This window comes from Ovis canadensis, chromosome 1 (genome assembly GCF_042477335.2).
Source record: "Ovis canadensis isolate MfBH-ARS-UI-01 breed Bighorn chromosome 1, ARS-UI_OviCan_v2, whole genome shotgun sequence".
Taxonomy (NCBI): domain Eukaryota; kingdom Metazoa; phylum Chordata; class Mammalia; order Artiodactyla; family Bovidae; genus Ovis; species Ovis canadensis.
The window spans coordinates 125938941-125957046 of NC_091245.1; the positions used below are offsets into that span (position 1 = coordinate 125938941).

General features: G+C 46.8%; 1 protein-coding gene across 2 annotated transcripts in view; it reads left to right on the forward strand.

Annotated features, from left to right (window-relative positions):
• URB1 (URB1 ribosome biogenesis homolog) overlaps positions 1-18106 on the forward strand; it is a 75455-nt gene that overhangs the window by 44931 nt on the left and 12418 nt on the right. For both annotated transcript variants that reach the window (XM_069549373.1, XM_069549385.1), the window contains exons 24-30: positions 479-662; positions 3923-3981; positions 5487-5680; positions 6989-7099; positions 7477-7540; positions 9324-9495; positions 9875-9977. In XM_069549373.1, the coding sequence (XP_069405474.1) occupies positions 479-662; positions 3923-3981; positions 5487-5680; positions 6989-7099; positions 7477-7540; positions 9324-9495; positions 9875-9977 (887 nt within the window). The remainder of the gene's footprint in view (positions 1-478; positions 663-3922; positions 3982-5486; positions 5681-6988; positions 7100-7476; positions 7541-9323; positions 9496-9874; positions 9978-18106) is intronic.

Here is an 18106-nt window from a genome sequence, read left to right on the forward strand (position 1 = left end):
GAGTCCCTTAGAGTCATGGTCCTCAATCAGGAGATTTTGCCCACTCCAGGGGACAGTTGGCATTGTCTCACATTTTTTTTATTGTCACGATATGGGACTGGAGAGTCTAGCTTCTGGCTTCCAGAGGATAAAGGCCAAGAGTACAGCTAAATATCCTGTAATACATAGGAAAGGCCCTTCCCCCCCAAAGAAAGAATTATCTGGCCCCGAATGTCAATAGTGCTGAGGCTGAGATAGCTTGATTAGACAGGAGTCTGGACAATATATTCTTTTTCTGGTGTGTTAATAGTGTTTCTCCTCGTCATAAAGTTCTGGTGCATCTTTGAAATTTGAGTAAGGGGCAGGTGAAGCCTCTGATTTCTGAACTTGGGGAGTTAGTTGTAGGGACCGGGACTCAGGGCGTTTGTCTTCTGTGGCCTGTTGTGATGTTGGATTATACCAAAAGCCTCGAACCCTGGACTTTTGTCTCCTGCTGCAGCTGGGTTGTGGCTGACGCCGTCTCAGCCATCCTGGAAGGGTCGGCAGAAGAGCTGCAAGCCTGGAAGAAGACTCTACTGAAGGCCTGTGTGCAGTGGCTAATTGCATCCTTCAGTGATGGCCAGCAGGAGGATGGTATCCAGGATCAGGAAAAGCAAATGCTGCTGAGGTTAAATGAACTGTTGGTAGGTGTTTCTTATTAGGGACCCTGGTTAGATGCATAAGGAAAGGAGGGAGATAGATAGACCGAGGTTTACAGATACATTTAAGCTGGGGGCATGAGTTCAACCTAGCAGGGAATAAGAGGGGCCATGTCTTAGAGGCGAAAGGCAGGTGGAGGGCAAGCTCTGAAATGATGAGCCATCTTGTGTCAGAAATGGATGTAGAGATTTGTCAAAATGCTTTTTTGTTTCACCTCCTGAGATAGTTATCTGGTTTTGTGTTAGACTGTTAATAAGCTGAATTATATTAATTGATTTTTGAACATTAAACCAACCTTGCATTCCTAGGTTAAACCTGCTCAGTCATGACATATTACTATTTTTATGTACTCTTGGATTTGATTTGCTGATATTTTACTAAGAATTTTGGTATATCTGTCCATGAAGGGTATAAGCTTAAAATTTTATTTTCTTGTAATATCCTTGTCTGGCTTTGAGATCAGGTAATAGCGGCTTGCAATGTGGGAGACCTGGGTTCAGTCCCTGGGTTGGGAAGAGCCCCTGGAGGAGGGCATGGCACCCCACCCCAGTACCCTTGCCTGGAGAATCCCATGGACAGAGGAGCCTGGCAGGCTACAGTCCATGGGATTGCAAAGAGTTGGACACGACTGAGCGACCCAGCACAATCGTGGCCTCAGAATGAGTTAGGCAGTTTTAAATTTTCTTCAGGTATTTTAAAGGTGCTGCTTTACTGTTTTCTGGTGTGCTTTATTTCTGACAGCAAGCCTCTCATTTTAGAAAGTTAATGATTTCTTGGCTGCACTGGATCTTGGTTGCTGCACACGGGTTTTTTCTGTAGTGGCAGGGAGTGGGAGCTGCCCTCTACTCACCAGTCACAGGCTTCTCGCTGCAGGGGTTTCTCTTGTTGCAGAGCGTGGGCTCGAGGGCACGAGGGCTCAGAAGTCTCGACTTGCACGCTCAGTTGCTGCGGTGCACAGGCCTGGCAGCACATGTGTCTCCCCAGACCAGGGCTCGAACCCGTGATCCCTGCAGTGGCAGGCGGATTCTTATCCACTGGACTATCAGGGACGTCCAGAGATCTCTCCTTATCTCTATTTCACTGTACATGACAATGTTTCCCCGCAGCTTCTTCGAGGATTGTTTTTCTCTTACATGTCTTAAACAATGTGATGACGACGTGCCTTAGTGTCATTTTCTTCAGGTTTTCAGTGCTTTGGGTTCAGTAAGCTTCCTGGTTTTGTGAGTTTAGAGTTTTCATAAAATTTGGAACTATTTAGCTGTTTCAGGCCTTCACTCTCTGTTATTTTTAGTGTTACATTTTTGCACAGAAATAATTAACATCCCCAAGGCTAGCATGTGAGGTTTTCCTCAACCCATGGTGTAAACAAAGGTCCATCTAGTCAAAGCTATGGTTTTCCCAGTAGTCATGCATGGATGTGAGAGTTGGACTATAAAGAAAGCTGAGCACCGAAGAATTGATGCTTTTGAACTGTAGTGTTGGATAAGATTCTTGAGAGTCCCTTGGACTGCAAGGAAATCCAACCAGTCCATCCTAAGGGAAATCAGTCCTGAATATTCATTGGAAGGACTGAGGCTGAAGTGAAACTTCAATACTTCGGCCACCTGATGTGAAGAACTGGCTCATTGGAAAAGACCCTGATGCTGGGAAAGATTGAAGGCAGGAGGAGAAGGGGATGACAAAGGATGAGCTGGTTGGATGGCATCATCAATGCAATGGACATGAGTTTGAGCAAGCTCCGGGAGTTGGTGATGGACAGGGAGGCCTGGCATGCTGCAGTCCATGGGGTCACAGAGAATCGGGCATGACTGAGCAACTGAACTGAATGGTGTAAAGTTGTGTTAAAAGTAGAGCCTTTGACTGGTGTGTCACCGCTGCCAAGACTTAAAAGGGAATCCTCAGGAGAAGAGCCCCAGCTGGAAGGTTTTAAGTGTGATAAATATGTTCATAGGTTATAGATCAAGCTGTAGTGCCTGAGCACTTCTGTTAAAAGACTTTCAGTTCAATTCAGTTCAGTTGTGTCTGACTCTTTGCCACCCCATGGACTGCAGCACGCCAGGCCTCCTTGTCCATCACCAGCTCCCGGAGTTCACCCAAACCCATGTCCATTGAGTTAGTGATGCCATTCAACCATCTCATCCTCTGTCGTCCCCTTCTTCTCCCGCCTTCAATCTTTCCCAGCATCAGGGTCTTTTCCAATGAGTTAGCTCTTCACATCAGGTGGCCAGAGTGTTGGAGTTTATAACCTGAATTTCAGACTTACTGCGTTGTGTTACAGGACTGTGAACCTGCGACACACAGGAACCCCACATAGCAGAGCTAGGGGAGAGGAGGAGCACCCCCGAAACCTGGGAGGAGCCGAGCTGGGGAGGTGAGGGTGTGGGGCTGTGCCTCTGTAGAGATTTGTGTTCTTGGGGCATGCCTCCCTCCTTCCCCGACTTTGCTGTCCCCCCTCCCTCCTTTTTTTTTTTTTTCCTCCTTTTTAACAGACTAAAATTTTTAGAGCAGATTTAGGTTCACAGCACCATTGAGCAGGAAGTAGAGTTCCTGGGTGCCCCCACCCCAACACATGCACAGCCACCCCACTATCAATAGCATCCCCATTGACCTTTGCTTGTAATCGAAGTGTGACTTCCATATTGTGCAATATAGGATCATAAGTGTGTAGTATATCGTTGGCAAGTACACACCCCTATGCCCCAGAGTCCTCCCCAAGGTTTTCATCATTCCAGAAAGCTCTCTCATGCTTTTCCTGGTCTGTCCCCTCCCCACCAGAGCAGCCACTCTTGTGATGTGATGTAACGGAGCGTGTTTGGAGACTGTCTCCACGGCGGGGGCTGTGGGCCTCTGACGGGCCTGTTAGGGCTCAGTGGTCTTGCCCTGGGTGGATGTTCACTATTGTGTTTAAGCAGCCACATGTGGCTACACCTGTGTGTGTGTGTGTGTGTGTGTGTGTTGCGAATCAGTCAGTTCTGTTCGGAGTGGTGGACAAAGGGGAAGTTACAGGACTGTTCGAGAATTTCCTTTCGGTCACTGGTGACCATAGGTATCTAATAAAATGACAGAAGTGCTAGTGGAAATAAGAATTTTTAAAAATCAAAGGAAGAAAGAACTGCTTGCTTTTGTGAATTGCTTCGCTAACTGTATTCTATACCTACTGAAGGGCTGTAGTTTAAATCCCATGTCCTCTATTTTAAGTTAATTCAGATATTCTACACATATCTCTCACTTACTTTATTCCTAGAATTCACTTAAGGAAGTTGACCCTGGTGATTGGCAGAAATTTGTGAAGACCGGACTCAAGTAAGTCGAATTTGTTTTCTTGGTGCGGCTGAGTAAGGCAGTGAGCATCTTTGCTGGGGGTGGGCTCGGAGCTGTTTTTGCATGAAGGAGGTGGTGGAGCTGGTGCTGCTCCCCTTTGGGGCGGAGGAGACAGCAGTGCTGGGGAGGGAAGCTCCCTGCCCCATGTTACGCACGTGCTTCTAACGAGGGTGAGAGAAGCAGCCTTTGAACAACCAAGTATTTGTTTAAAAGCCAGAGGTGTGCAGAGAGTAATATAGTGGCACCCAGATCTAATAAAGACTGACAGCTTTCTCTGTCCTCATGGACTCTCTTCCCTCCCTCGTCCAAGTGTCGTCCTTCTGAGGTTGACTCTGCCATGGACCAGTGTTTTTTGTGTTTGACATTGTACACAGATGTATCAATTTACCATCCCTTTGGTACACTCAGTTTTCGGGTGACTGTTATTGAGACCCTCGTTGGTACATGGAGATGATCCCGGTCGTTCCTTCCTGCTGTGCTGGGGCATTCTGTCTTCTGACTGTGCCCCATTCATTCAGCTGGTCCCCTGCTGAGGGACGGAGCCTCCCCTCTCTCCTTCCCGCCTCCCTCCCATCCTGACAGTGAATGTCTCATGGCTCCTTGTGCCTGCGTGCTGGATTTTTCTGGGCAAGGGGGCACTCACTGGCTCTTACTGTGGGCACAGCTTCAGTTTTACTAGATTTTTCTGTTTGTTCCCCAAGGTTTTCTTGTAACACAGAGTGGAAGCTCATTTTGTCCTCACATCCTCACCAGCAGTTCATGCGGTCAGATTTTCTTTTTGGCACTCAGGTAGTCATGAAACAGTGTCTCGTTGTGGCTCTAATTTTCATTTCCCTAATTATATCCGTCGATCTGAAACGGAGAAACACTAAGAAGAAAATAAGGGAAGGCAGGTCAGAGGGTAATGGTAACCGAGGCTTGCCTTCGTGACCTGGCGACATTTCTTTGAGTCTTTGGTTACTTTGTGTTTCTAGAATGCTCACGGAGTACCCAGTGCTTCTTAACAATATTCACATATGACCGAAACCTTCTTTCCCAGAGCGTGATGCTATCATTTCCTTCATTGGCTCTGAAGGGATTTAAGATGAGAACTTCTGAGCCGTTAGAGGGGCATTCTGAGGAGCTGAAAGGAAGGAAGGAGGCTGCCCTGATAGGTGGGCTGAGGGTCGTCTTTATGCAGGCTGCCTCCTGGCATTTCAGCTAAGCAGGAAGTCCACTGGGTGTGTGCACTGTCAACAAGGGGAGCAAGGTCTGTCCTGCCCTTGCTTTCAGAAGCGCTCCCTGTGACACGTGCCGGCTCGGTGTGCGTGTGCGAAGGGTAGTCGGGGTGATGGTGAATGACTGTGTGCTCTAGAATTCTCACCTTTGACCTCAAAGGTGATCTCCTTTGAGATCATCGCAGGATGATCTCCTTAATATAATGCTGAGAAAAAAAAGGTTTTCTTATTGTTTGTGACGCCGTTTCCCCTTTGGTTGTTGCCTCCTAGGTTTCGGTATCAGGACCGCGCGTTTTTGGAAGCCCTCCGTGCCGCCATGCAGCTGTTGTATCTCTCAGAAAGCCCCGCATGCTCGCAGCTCATCCAGCTCCCGGTGGTCCACATGATGCTCACCCAGCACTCCCTGTTCCTGCCCACCCTGCTGAGGGCCGCAGAGGAGGAGCCCTCAGACAGCCCCGTGAGAGGTGCCTCCTCACCCCACGCCCCACTCCAGACACACAGTTTCTTACCAATTCCATCAAACTGACTGTGCACGGGAGCTTAGCACCCACGTGTTCCCAGAGCTGAGGAAGCATTACCCAAGCAGTATCCGAACATCTCACGTGGGCTTCCGGGGTGGCTCAGTGATGAAAGACCCACCTGCCGATGCAGGAGACGCAGGTTTGATCCCTGGACTGGGAAGATCCCATGGAAGGCTTCCCCGGGTGGTCAGTGGTGACGAATCCGCCTGCCAATGCGGGAGGAAGATGCCCTGGAGAAGGGACTGGCAGCCCACTCCAGTGTTCTTGCCTGGAAAATCGCATGGACAGAGGAGCCTGGCAGGCTACAGGCCACAAGGTCGCACAGAGAGTTGGACACGACTGAGCAGCTAAACGACAGCAATAATCTGAACATTTCTTTTCTGTCAGATTCAAGCTCTAGACTTGTTTCCTCTGACTTCAGGTCACATAGCAAATGACACCTCTTCTTAGAGCCTATTCTGGCTTACAGGAGTCAGGTTTAAGCTGTTCTCCCATATCATGAGTGAGTGTTACAACCTGGGAGTTACAGAAAGTTGGGAGGGGGTGTCTGACCTGGGAGAAATTGTTCAGCTGTGTGAGATGTCTTAATGTGGTGACTGAAACGTTGATCAAGGGCGAAGGGTTCAAAAGTCCCCGTTGCTGGGTCCCCGCCAGGGCCTCCTACAGCCCCGGCTTCGGCTCCTTCCTCTCTAGTTCACTGAGTACCTACTTTGCATGGTGAAGGCTATGGGAGACAGCAGAGGTCTGACGGGTCCTGCCCTCCAGAAGTCACACCCTGTTGTTTAGAGACAAGTTGACATGTCCTAAGTGTGAGAGATCGCTGCAGAGCCAACTGTCATAAACTGCTGAATTGGAGAGAACCATTACCAAGTTCCTAGTGTAGTCAGTAGACAAATGTCAAAAGGCGCTCCCCCTTTTCCAGCAAGAGTAGAAATACTAGAGATTTCGGTAACATAATCATGAAGAACAAAGTTTGGGTTTTTAAATCTGTTGGCTGAAAGCTTGGGAGGAGACTGAAGAGAGGCTGGTACCAAAGACCCAGGGAGGGAGATGGTTGTCAAGACGCTTTTATTTAAAAACAAAAAAAAAAGACGAAAACGTGGGGCAGGACGAGGTGCGGTTCTCAGCCCAGTGTTGTCCAGAGAAGGGTATCTCAAGCATTTCTGTTCCCAGAAGCACTTCCTCCTCGGCTGGGAGTCTGCGCCTGTGCAGCCCTGCACTGCTGGGCAGCACCGTGGGGTTTTCTTCCAGAAGCGCTGGTGGAACTGATGGCGGTGGTGGTGCAGCTGTGCCCCTCTGTCTGTGCTAGCAGCCACTTCGCGGTGCTCCTTGGGGCCTACGGTGCCTCACTCAGTATCCTGGGTGAGTGTGGGAATTGGGGGGTGGGGCCTGGGGGTGTGGGACAGGGCGCTGTGACTCAGGAGAGAGTGGGGACCAGGGGTGGGACCTGGGGGTGTGGGACAGGGCGCTGTGACTCAGGAGAGAGTGGGGACCAGGAGAGAGTGGGGACCAGGGGGTAGGGACTGGGGGTGTGGGACAGGGCGCTGTGACTCAGGAGAGTGTCGGGATCGAGCGGTGGGACCCAGGAGTGTGGGGACCGAATGCTATGACCTGGGGCCGCAGGGACCAGGGGGTGTGGCTTCGGGGTATGGGCACTGGCCGCTGTTGCCAGAAGTATATGGGAGGCCTCGAGGGGAGCCATCAGGAGGCTTTCTAAACTAACCCTCAACTGACTTCAGACCAGAAGATCTTACTTCTCCTCCGGGCCTACGAACAGAACAACCACAGCCTCGTCAACTTCAGGTGGGTGCCAGGCTGGCGATTTCAAGCAGCAGACCCTGAAGGCCCTGCACAGGGCGCTACACAACCGGGCCAGCCTCGGGTGGTAAACGCGTGCAGGGGGGCTCCTCCACTCGCTTTGCAGCGCCAGCGGGCCTGCTCTGCCCTCTGCCCATGAGGACGGCCCCTGATGGACGGGCCTGTGTGTGCTGGGCGCCCCGCTGGCCGATCGATCGTGTGTGTGTGTGTGTGTGTCTGTTTATTCCACTCTCCTCCCCGTCTGTGTGTGCGCATGTGTGCAGTATCTGTCTCTTTTCTGTCAGTCTTTCTCTCTGTGTCTGTCTGTCTCTCCCAGGTTCCCAGGGGCTGCTTGCTCCTTGGCCAGCACAGCTTTGAGTCCAGCTCCCCAGGCCCCGGGGCTGTTTGCAGGCAGCATCTGAGGTCCTCTTTCGCTGCCCTGGTCTCTTGTCTCCTTAGTTTGAGACCAGCACCCCGGCCTCTGCTCAGTACAAAGGAAGAGCTCTGTGTACTGATACAGGAAGTTAGCTGACTGGGCCAAGAAAAATAGTTCAGGAGAACTCTTCAGGGAAGGGGGAAAATATTTCCCTTCTAGAATACTTTTTTTTTTTGAAGATTAAAGATGTATTAACCACCTCCACTGCCCATCCCCCCCAAAAAAAAGACAACAAACAGTTTAAAAAACAAACAACAACAACAAAAAAACCCTTTTCTGCATCTTCAGAGCACCCAGGTCGTGAATAAAACATTCTCTCTCCTCCCCCCACCCTGCAGCCTCACCCTCTTGTTAGCCTTGCAGTTGGTGCTCTATCAGTTGTATTCTTTCTGGAATAAACAGCCCCTGGGTAGGTGAGGGAAAGGAGAGAAAACAGGAGCAGTTTCACTCATGGTGACGAGCAAGCCGTCTACCCAGCCACCCCTCGGCATCAGAAAACTCCTCTCAGGTCACAAAGTCCACAAGGGTGCCCCCGGCTGCAAATGGGTTCGGTCACTTTCCAGGAGGAAGGGAAGGTGACCTCACTGGGCAGTTTCCATCGCAACCGGTGGTGTGAAAAGTGGAGATAGGGGACCCTAGAGGTGGGGATGGGCCCACAGGCTATGTGAGCACACCTGGTCTGCTCACGGCTGTGTGGGAACGGGGAAGGGTTTATATAAATAGAGCATCATCGAACTGCCAGGATTCTGCCGCTATGTCCAACCCGGACTCTCCAGATTTGAATTCGTGCTCTGCCACTTACCAGCTGGGCAGGGGACCAGCTGACCAACTTCCCAGATCTTCTGTGTCTCTTTTCCCCCAATACAGATAATAGTACCAACCTCATGGGATTCTTGGGCCCCCCTCATAGCTCAGTTGGTAAAGAATCCACCTGCAAGGCAGGAGACCTGGTTCGATCCCTGGGTTGGGAAGATCCCCTGGAGAAGGGATATGGCTACCCACTCCAGTATTCTGGCCTAGAGAATTCCATGGAAGGTATAGTCCATGGGGTTGCACAGAGTTGAACATGACTGAGCGAGTTTCACTTACGGGATTCTTGTGCAGATTAAGTGGATTAATACACAGACTTAGACGAGGGCCTGGCGCATCGTAGCCCCTCCACAAGGTTGGCCTCCGTCATCCCCAACAGCGTCATCCCCACCCTTATCGTCGTCAACCTCTCTATCACCCCCACCTCCCCGCATGTTATGATGGGGATAGAACATCTTACACCTGGCATGTCAGCTGCCCAACAAAGCTGCCTACAGTGGTCTCCACCATCACCATCATCACCTCTGTGACTGCCGGCTCTAGGGTACTGCTGTGGGGCCCAGCGGCTGTGGAGCATCAGAAGACGTGCCGGAGCCTGGGCAAGTCGCTATGGCAGCAGCCGAGCGTCGGGGACATCCTCCGCCTGCTGGATCGTGACCGCATGATGAGGACCATCCTCCACTTCCCCCAGAACCGGAGGCTGCTGCCCCCCGAGGTGCGGGGGCCCCTGGGGCGGAGCCATCCGGCTTTAGCTGCTGTAAAATATGAGTGCTGTTTTGCTTGTGATTTGTTCACGTTTTATAAGTAAAACTGGAATCATTTGCAAAGGTATAGAGACAGAACCCATACCCATCAGCCATCTTCATCAGTTGTCAGCACTGGCCACCCTTAACTTCATTTATAACTTCTTTCCACAAAGCAGATATCAAAGGTATTTCATGTGTAAGCCCTGTTTGTTTTCTATATAAGAAACATTTTTTTTAGTGCACTTGAATATTCAAAATAATTTGGACTCTAAGTGATAGTGGGCAAACATCCGCATGCTCTCACGTTTACGAGGCTGAGCTGCATGTCTCTGTCTCGGGCTGTTTCAGGACGCACAGGAGCCGATATTTAGAGACCAGAGCGCGGTGGATCTCGGGGACCTTTATGACCCCTGTTTCCTTCTTCATCTCTTCAGTGAACTGACCCGGCCAGGTAACTGCAGTCTTCCAGAGTGGGTGGAGGGATCATAATTTTTACCGTAATTACCAGTGCGTGAGTGCTTAGTCGCCCAGTCATGTCTGATTCTTTGCAACCCAGTCAGCTCTAACCCGCCAGGCTCCTCTGTCCGTGGGATTCCCCAGGCAAGAAGACGAGTGGGTTGCCATTTCCTCCTCCAGGGGATCTTCCTGATCCAGGGATGGAACCTGTGTCTCCACTGGCCGGCAAATTCTTTACTGTTGTGCCACCTGGGAATCCCGCATAATTACCAGATTAGGACCTTAATCTTGAAAATAATTCTTGAAGGATCTTCAACTGCCCTCTCACCTTTTCTTTCCAGTGATTTTCAACAAAGTAACAAAGTAATTTAATGTTTTGAATACACAGTTGTTGTTTTTCTTTTAATTTAAAAATCTGGGTGTGCCTTTGATGTTTTTCTAATTGTAATGGCAAGAGCCTTTTCTGAGTTCTCACTGAAATGAGAGATTTTGTCTTTGACGATGAGTGAGAGCCTGCTAAGGTTGGCTTTCTCTTGGTTTAAGTATATTTTTGAAACGGCCTTTTGTGTCTGCTACCCTGAGGGTGGGAATCTTCACGGGTGAATGGGTCAGGGAGAGAGAAAGAACAGAAACCTGTCCAGGTGCACACTGGTGAAGACTGAGGTCTGATTCCCAGGTTGGCCGGGTCTGTTGGTGTGGGCCATTTGTCCACAGTTGGTGTGGAATGCTGCCTCAGGATGGTGTGTATTGCATTTTCCTAATAGCTAATAATGTTGAACATCTTGTGACTTACTTGCCATCTGTAATCTTTTTTGGCGAAATGTCAATTCATGTCTTTTGCCCATTTATTCTGATGGGTTTTATTTGTTTTTACTGTTGGGTTTTGAGGGTTCTTTATATATTGTAGGTGTGAGTCCTTTGTTTGATATGTGGTTTGCAAATATTTTCTCCCAGTGTGTAAGCTTATCTTTTCACCTTCTTAACACCCTTCTTCAAAGAGCAGAAGTCTTCAGTTTTGATGAAGTCCGGTTTATCAGTTTTCCCTTTTATGGGTCAAGCTTTTGGTGTCAATTCTTAAGAACTCTTTTCCCATCCCTCCGTCCCAAAGAATTCCTCCCATGTTTATTTCTGAAAGTTTCATCATTGTAGCCTTTACATTTAAGTCTGTGGCCTCTTTTGAGTTAATTTCTGTGTAAGGTGTGGAGTGTAGGTCCAGCCACAGATGTTTGCGGTTTGCCTGCGGATGTTCTGATCCAGCCCCCCCTTTGTCAGTCCATCTCTCCTCCTCATCCCTTCTCCCACTGACCACCAGCCAGGGGAGCCCCGGGTCCCCTGCACTGACACTTCCTGGCTGGGAGGGCAGGAGTGGTCGTTACCACTCGTCACGTGGCCCAAGCGGAGCCCCAGCCACCTGCTGTGTTAGGCTCCCTCGGATGCATCGTGGGGACCAGTCAGTGTGCTGCCTGAGAGGGTCCCTGATATCTGCCTCCTGGTTGCCATGGCCGCGTAGATGAGGTGCCCTGGGAGACCATGCCTCGCTGATCACTCTTGTGTTCTCCTTTTTTAAATTTGATACCCTTTTTTCCCCCCTGCCATGCAGCTTGTGGGATCTTAGTTCCCCGCCTAGGGTTTGAACCCTGGGCCCACGCAGTGAAAGCTCTGAGTCTGTAACCACTGGACCACTGGGGATTTCTCTAAACCTGACATCTTTCTATACTCAAATGTTGCTCTTTGTGACCAGATTTGCTGATTCTCCACCGCTACCCCTCAGTTCCTCTCCGAAGAATCAGAGGGCTGTGCTCTTAGAGCAGACCCTTGCCTTGGACACCAGGTTCTGTGGCTGAGCTGAGTCTTTTGCGAGAGAGCAAGAGCGAGTGTCAAGTGGTGATGATGGCCAGCGGTGGATTACCAGCGACTGGGGGAGCCGTGTCTCCTGCACTCTTCGATTCCCCCATGCCTTGGGTGTGCTGGCTAAGTCTGTTTCTCATCAAATATGAAAATAGATTGTCCACAGTCTAAAAATGTGATGCAACTCCAGTGAATTACTGCAAGTCATTTAGTCTGTTGCCCTGCCTTTCAATAGAGCGTTTAGGAGGCAGAAGGCAGAGGCTTGGAAAACACTTTAATAGAGAAATAGTAAAATCAGGACTGTTGTTCTCAGGATCTTGAATATTGCCCTTTTGGGGCAAAGGAGGGTAGGGGAAGGACAGGATCTGAAAGGCCTTTTGTGGAGAGAGGCAACTAGTAAATGGCTCTTTCAAGTTAGGGAAATACAGCCCATTTTACATTTTATTGTTATAACATTTGCAGAGCATGTCTACCAGAAAGGATTTGCGCTAGCTTAAAATACTGGTTACACTACGATCATTCACATTAAAGTAGAATATTTTAAAAACTGTAGAAATAGGCGAATAGAAATGCAAAACCAGCACACCAAGAAAAACTAGGTCATTAAATTTTGCTTTGGGCTACTTGCTTATAATCCAGAACAACCACAACAGAAAAATGGAAGCAGAATATTTTAAACAAATTTTTATCATCTGCTAAAGGGAAGCATACGAATTCATCAGGAGGGGAAAACTAGCCGTAAAGGGACACGTTGAATAAAACAGAAGTCTGTGAACAGCATTTATAATGGCCAAAGGCTTATTGTGGTTGCATTAAGCCATCAATCTTTTTTTCATATTGTTATTTTTTTAAAGTTATTATTGCATTAACTTTTGCCCTGGTGGATAAGTGACCATGAACAATGTTTTAAATAAACTTTTATTGAAGTGTGACGTATAGAAACCCATACAGGTCATATTATGTATCTGTGAGTTAGGTGAAACCCCCAGTCAGATCAAGGAACATAGTCCGCAGCCCCCCAGGCCCCTTGCTGGCCAGTACCCCTTCCCCCTCAGTAGGGGCCAGTATCCTATGCTTGAAGTTTATTCAAATGACATTAAACACTCTCTTTTCTTCTGTAGAAGCCCCATTTACCCACATTGTATTTGTGAGGCTCATCCATGCCGTGTGTGGCAGAAGTTTTTCACGCATGTTTTTGTTTCCCGAGGTGGCACCAGGGTCCTTGTAATCCCAAATCGGGCGTGTGATTGGTTTTTGGTGTGGTGGCCAGGCTTGAGAGAACCGGTCTCAGCGCTGTATGTCAACCCTTTGCTGAAAGTGGGAACCTGTTTCCGTAACCTTGCTTCTCTCCTTTGAGTCCTTGGCTGAGAAGCAGGGCCAGCCTTTTGCAATGGCAGTGACAAACGCTCGCACAGCAAATGCTTGTCCTCGGGAGAACCAGGCCGAGCCCTTCAGTCGCTGTTTCACAGAACAGAGAGGCGCCTGTGCGGTTCTCTCTAGGGCCCTGGACGGGGCCTCAGTGAGCGCCTTCCTGGCCAGGCTGCCTCTAGGAAAGGGTGTGAGAGGAGGTGTGAGGAAAGCTCCTGAGGCTCTGACAGCACCTCTGTGCTGCCACTGAACCCCTTAAAACATGAACTGCTTTGCATTTTAATCCTTGATAATTGTCCTGGTTAAGCCAGGACAAATTTGTTGTCACCAGGGGAAATTGCTATTTTTGAGGTTCTTAAACAAAATGACTGGTATTTCTGTTTTTTGATCACCTTTTATGTTTTCAACTCTCAAGGGACAGCTCTTTTCCATACGTTTTACAAAGCCAAGACTTCCAGAGAATAGCAGATCCCACAGAACATGAAATTGACTTTTTCTCATGGACGTATGAAAAATCCTTTTGTCTTTAAAGTGTCCGTGATTACTGCTAAATACTCACTATTTTTAGTGAGTAATATTAAATGTTTAGAATGTTCTCTCCCAAACTTATTCTATTTATGTGTTTATATTATGTATCAGTAGGTATGTAGGTGTATCTTAAATATATCTCATCTTCCCCAAAATAGTATAATTTTATCCCTCAGTTTGATGCTTTGTAAAGCTTTTGAAAATCCCCCCCCCACATCAGAAGTAGTCGCTTATTAGAAATGAGAAAAGTTAGTGTGTAAGCTGTTAAAGCAGAAGAGTCTTCTAATTATTCTTTTTCCTTTTACTTTGTTTTCCTTCCAGTTTTACTGAGATATAATTGACATCAGCACTGTATAAATTTAAGATATTCAACATAGTGATTTGGCTTAACACACAGGATGAAATGATGACGGCAGTCAGCTGAGTGAGCATCCAACACCTCATATACAATAAAATTAAAGAAATATTAAAAATGTTTTCGTTGTGCTGAGAACTCAGCATTTACTCTCACCAACTTTCATATATAGCATACAGTAGTGTTAATTAAATTTATTGTGTTGTGCATTATATCCCTAGTACTTATTTATTTTATAATTGGGAGTTTGTATGTTTTGACTCCCTTCATCACTTTTCCCTCCTATCCCTTGCGTCTGGTAGCCACAAATCTGATCTCTTTTCCTCTGGGTTTGTTTGTTTGTTGTTTTTCTTTCTTTTCTTTTTTTTTAAATTTATTTTACTTTACAGTACTGTATTGGTTTTGCCATACATCAACATGAATCCGCCACGGGTGTACATGTGTTCAACTATAGTTAATCTACAGCATTATTAGTTCCTGGTGCATAACAGAATGATTTGATGTTTCTATACATTTCAAAATGATCGCCGCTCCCACCTTTTACTTAAAATCTGCATCTTGAGATTAAAAGTGGTTTCTTGTAGATAGCAGACACTGGGTTTTGTGTTTTCATCTAGTCTGACCATGTTACTGTTATTCCGTCTCAGTCATGTCTTTTAATTTCAAGGCTGCAGTCACCATCCACAGTGATTTGGGGGCCCAAAAGAATAAAGTCAGTCACTGTTTCCATTTTTTCCCCCATCTATTTGCCATGAAGTGATGCTTTTTAATTGGAATGTATATACCATTTAATGTTGATTATTGATCTGATTCCAGTTTATTTATTGACTTTTAGCAGTAATTAGTTTGTGTGCTTGTGAGTGTATGTACGTGTGTGTGTGTGTGTGTGTGTTGCTTTAGGGTTTATTAAATATATATTCAATGTATTGTGGTTTACCTGCAAGTGACATTATACCACTTCATCGATAGTAGAAGCACCTTAGACTAGTATCTCTCTCTCCCCTCCTAGCTTTCATGCTATAAGTATCATAAATTTTCCATCCATAAGTTAAAGATTTCACAATATGTGGTTATTTTTGCTTCAAGCTATCAATTACCTTTTAAAGGGATTTAAATATTTTATGTTTATCCCATAGTAATCATTTCGTGTTCCCTTCATTCTTTAATTTCCATCTTCTATCATTTTCCTTCTTCCCAAAACACTTCTTTTAAGAATTCTTAAAGTTCATGGCTGTTGGTGATCCATTCTTTCAGCTTTTAAAATGTCTTAACTTCTGAAAGACTTTCATGGCGTGTAAAGTTCTAGGTTGACAGGTTTTTTTCTTATTGTATATTAAAGATGTTGGCGCCTTGATTCTAGATTGCACTATTTCTATCATGGGGTGTAAAGTTCTAGGTTGACAGGGTTTTTTCTTATCGTATGTTGAAGATGTTGGCGCCTTGATTCTAGATTGCATCGTTTCTAACAGGAAATCTGCTGCCGTTCTTATCTTTGCTCCTCTCTATGTTTTGAGACCACTTTTAAGATTTTTTTTAACCATTGGTTTCAAGCAATTTGATTATGATAAACTTGAGTATAATTTTATTTATTTAGTTTTTACTGTCTTGGCCCTATAGGTTTGTAGTTTTTCTAATTTGGAAGAGTTTTGGCCATTATTTCTTCATTTTCAGGGACTCCACTTCCACGTGTATTAGCCTGCTTGAAATTGTCCCACAAATGCTCATGTTTTTAGAATTCTTTTTTCTCTCTGTGTTTCTCTGTGGTTCAGTTTGGTTAAATTCTGTTGTGTCTTCAAGTTCACAGATCTTTTTTTCTGCAGTGTCTAATCTTCTGATCAGCTTATCTAGTACATTTTTCTTTTTTGTTTGTTTTGTTGAAGTATAGTTAATTTACAGTGTGGTGTTAGCCTCAGGTATACAGCAAAATGATTCAGTTATACAAAAATACATCTATTCTTTTCCCTTATAGGTTATTATAAAATATTGAGTATAGTTCTTTGGGCTATAAGATAGGCCTTTTTTCCCTCTTATATAGTAGTGCATGTATGTAAATTCGATACTTCTAATTTATTTCTCCTCCCTGGTCGTTTGGTAACCATAAAGAAGGTCATTTTCTTTTTTTAAAGATTCCACATATAGGCAATACCATATGTTATTTCTCTCTCAGGCTTACTTCAGTTAGTATGATAATCTCTAAATTCATCTCCTTGTTGCTGCAAGTGGCATTTTGTGCTTTTTTATGGCTGAGTAATATTCCATTGTGTAAATGTACCCCATCTTCTGTATGCATTCTGCTGTTGGGGGGCATTTAGGTCGCTTCCATGTCTTAGTTACTGTGAGTAGTGCTGCAGTGAACATTAGGGTGCATGTATCTTTTCCAGTTATGGTTGTCTGCAGGTATATGCCCAGGAGTGGGATTACTGAATCATATGTTAGCTCTGTTTTTAATTTTTTAAAGAAATCTCCATTCTGTTCTTCTTAGTGACTGCACCAGTTTACACTGTCAACAATTCATCCAGTGCATTTTTCATTTCAGAAATTTAAAATTTTTATCTCGAGAAGCTTGGCTAGGATTTTCGTATCTTCCATGTCTCTACTTAACACACCCTGTCTTTCCTGTAGCTTCTTTTTATTTATTCGTATATTTTTAGCTGTTCTGGGTCTTCATGGCTACGCGGCCTTTTCTCTAGTTGTGGCATGCAGGCTCAGTAGATGTAGTTCCCGGGCTCTAGAGCACAGGCTCAGTGGTTGTGGCCCACAGACTTAGCTGCTCCAAGGCAAGTGGGATTTTCCCAGGCCAGGGATTGAACCCATGTCTCCTGCATCAACAGGCAGATTCTTTACCACTGAACCACCAGGGAAGTCCATCCTTTAGTTTCCTGAGCATGAAGAATTCAGTGCTGCTAACTTTATAAATGTCTTTGTCTACTAATTCTGTTATCTGTGTCATTTAGAAGCCATTTCCAAATAGTTTTTCTCTTCACAATGGGCCATGTTCCTGCTTGTTTGACTGTCTGGCAGTTTTTATTGGAAGCCAGAAATTGTGAGTTTTACCTTCTTTGGGGCTGGGTATTTTTGGTATTCTTGTGAAATGTTGTTCGGCTTTGTTCTAGTACACATTCAAGTTTCTTAGAAATGGTTCGATCCTTTCCAGTGTTGCTCATAAGCTCTGTTAGGTGGGACCAGAGCAACATTTAGTCTGGAAGGACCTTTGCCGCACAAGTGAGGTGACATGCCCTGAACCTGCTGCTTTGTCCCTGGGTGCTGTGGGGACTTGGCCCTGGCTGGTGGGAGCCTGGGGTTGTCGCTGCTCAGCCCTCTGGGTGGTTCTTTCCCAGCCTGGGGTGGCTTGCTCATGTGCTCTTGCCGATGGGCATCCTCTCAGTGGGGCACTCCTCTCGGGCTCGGCCTCGGCCTCATGAACTCTGGCGACTTGGCCTCCCAGGCCCCTTCAACTCAGAGCTGCCCGGGTGCTGCCTCGGCTTGCCCTGCTGTGCACGGCCTGGGAACTCTCCGGGTGTGAGCTGGAACAATCGGAGGGTCACCTGGTTTCCCATCTTCAGGGATCACCATCCTCTGTTGCTCCATGTCCAATGTCTTGAAAATCCTTAGTTCATGCCTTCAGTTGTTTTTTCAGTTGGACAGATGAGTCTCTTTCCAGTCTCTCTCCCGGCTGGAAGTGCAAATGCTGGTCCTTCTGCGATACAGTGTGAGAGCTGAGAAAGGGGAGGGGACCCGCGCCTAAGCGGCTTCCAGGAGCTCTTGCTGCTTCTGAGGAGGAAGAGAGCTCGCATGATGCGCGGGTCCCCGTCCCTGGTGTGACTCAGCCCCTCTCAGCCCTGTCACCCCAAGGCAGGGCCTGCAGGGACACCCACAGGTCCTCCACCTTGTGGTTCCTACACTTTTGGACAGCCACCCGTTTGAGGACCGTTATGTGTCTATATAGCTGTTTGGACTAAGAAGTAACTATTATCATTCTTCTTCTTGGTTTATTTTTAGCTTTTTATTTTTTTTTGTTTAAACTG